General features: G+C 38.0%; 1 protein-coding gene across 1 annotated transcript in view; it reads left to right on the top strand.

Annotated features, from left to right (window-relative positions):
• The window catches only part of CNOT10 (CCR4-NOT transcription complex subunit 10), a 99,723-nt gene that overhangs the window by 55,554 nt on the left and 41,961 nt on the right, over nt 1–2,208 (top strand). The window contains exon 11 of the mRNA XM_003781773.3: nt 1,445–1,566. Within this exon, the coding sequence (XP_003781821.1) occupies nt 1,445–1,566 (122 nt within the window). The remainder of the gene's footprint in view (nt 1–1,444; nt 1,567–2,208) is intronic.

Here is a 2,208-nt window from a genome sequence, read left to right on the forward strand (position 1 = left end):
TTTTTTTTTTTGCAATTTTTGGCTGGAGCCAGGTTTGAACCTGCCACCTCCTTCGGTAATGGGACTGGTGCCCTACTCCTTGAGCCACAGGCACCACCCCTATGAGTTCTTGTTTTATTCAAAGTCATATAGTGAAGTGCAACTATATTGTTATATCAAGGAGGAGCAATACGTGACAATATGGAAACAAAGGCTTTTTGCAGGGCAGAGTTTAGTTTTGTAACTTCATTTTGATTGGCTTTTCATTTGTTCCAGTATATGAGAATTCGAGTATCATTATAAGTTGACTAATAGGGATTTTACTGCAGGTAAATTAGAGACTTAAAGAGGGAAGAGAAATGAAATTGGTACTATTGAACTGTATAATGAGATAATGTATCTTAATAAATAAATATTCTATAATTCTGTGTGTGTATGTAGCTTTTACTATTTTCAATTTAATGTTTCGTGGGAATTTCAGTTTCCTAGAAGGCAAGAGTTGTATCCATGCAAATTTTAACATAGAGAGCTTGTTAGAGTGATATATCGTTGACAGTTTGATTAATACTTCGATTTAAGAAAGGCAAGATCAAGCAGGGTGTGGTGGTGCATACCTGTAGACCAAACCACTCAGGAAGCTGGGGTGGGGAGGAAAGTGGGGGTAGACTGGGCCAGGAGTTGGAGGCTGCAGTGCACTGTGATCATGCCTGTAAGAACACTCTTCCACTCTAGCTTAGACAATAAAAGGAAAGAAAATACCTGTGTTTTAGAAAATGTAGTTGCTTCCCTTTTCTTCTCCATTGCATTTTTAGCTCTCTTATATTCCTTACCCTGCCGTGAAAGCTCCCATAATATACAGCATGGTACTGAAGATGTAAAATGTTCTAACTAAATCATTCTGAATAATTTATTAGGTCATAACTGAAATAGATTTTTTGTCTAAGAGTTACTTTAACTATCAGGCCAGGAGTGGTAACTCACGCCTGTAATCCTAGCACTTTGGGAGACTGAGGTGGGTGGATTGTTTGAGCTCAGGAGTTCAAGACCAGCCTGAGCCAGTGTGAGACCTCATCTCTTAAAATAGCTAGGTGCTGTGGCAAATGCCTGTAGTCCCAGCTACTTGGGAAGCTGAGGCAGGAGAATTGCTTAAGCCCAAGAGTTTGAAGTTGCTGTGAGCTATGATGCCAGAGGACTCTACTGAGGGGTGACAAAATGAAACTCTGTCTCCAAAAAAAAAAAAAAAAAATACCTTAACTGACATGTAAACAAAATACAGCATATACCCTAGACTTTTAGCCTCAAGTACCTTTTCCTTCGATATCAGATGTTTCCTTTATCACCAAAAAAAAAAAAAGAATCCACATTGATGGATCTTATGAAATTTAAGTTTAGAGCAATTGTGAAAGGTATTCAGTCATATGTTACAATTCCCTTTAATTTATTGAGCGTCATTTGTATTTTGTAGACATCTGAACAAGAAACTAAAGGTCTTCCAAGCAAAAAAGGAATTGTACAGTCTATTGTTGGTCAAGGCTATCACCGTAAAATAGTTCTGGCTTCACAGTCCATACAGAACACTGTTTATAAGTGAGTATTTTGCAAAGAGAAAATGTATTTATATTTAATACTATTCACGTAATTTTACTTAAGTATAAAAGTATGCTTAGGATTTTATCATTGCATTGGAGGAACTACTGTGTAACTAGGTTTTATTGCTACTTCAGCAAACAGATCCCCATACCTAGGTCCATAGTGAATGTTATCTGACATGTTGGATTTTGGTTTATTTACATCCATGGGTGCTGAAATTATTACCAGTCTAAGAAACCTTTGTCTCTTCAGTGCCATTATTCAGAATGTCCAGAAGAGGGCGTCTTGACATCTCCTTTTTAATCACTGGTGCTTTTCATTTAGGTATTTTCTCATGGTCCCTATGAAAATACTTTAAAGCTAATTCTTAATTTTAGGAGAAAAAATGTGTTAATACATAAAATAACTAAAGCAATATAGAAGCTGACACATATACACCTTCACTTGAACAACTTTTAAATAAGAATATCCTTGTGTTAATATAAAAATCTCGGCTCGGCGCCTATAGCTCAACCGGCTAAGGCACCAGCCACGTACACTTAAGGTGGCAGGTTCGAATCCCCAGCCCGGACCCGCCAAACAACAATGACGGCTGCAACCAAAAAATAGCCGGGCGTTGTGGCGGGCGCCTGTGGTCCC

The sequence above is a fragment of the Otolemur garnettii genome, unplaced genomic scaffold (assembly GCF_000181295.1).
Source record: "Otolemur garnettii isolate 467f Iridium unplaced genomic scaffold, OtoGar3 scaffold00002, whole genome shotgun sequence".
NCBI classification, from domain to species: domain Eukaryota; kingdom Metazoa; phylum Chordata; class Mammalia; order Primates; family Galagidae; genus Otolemur; species Otolemur garnettii.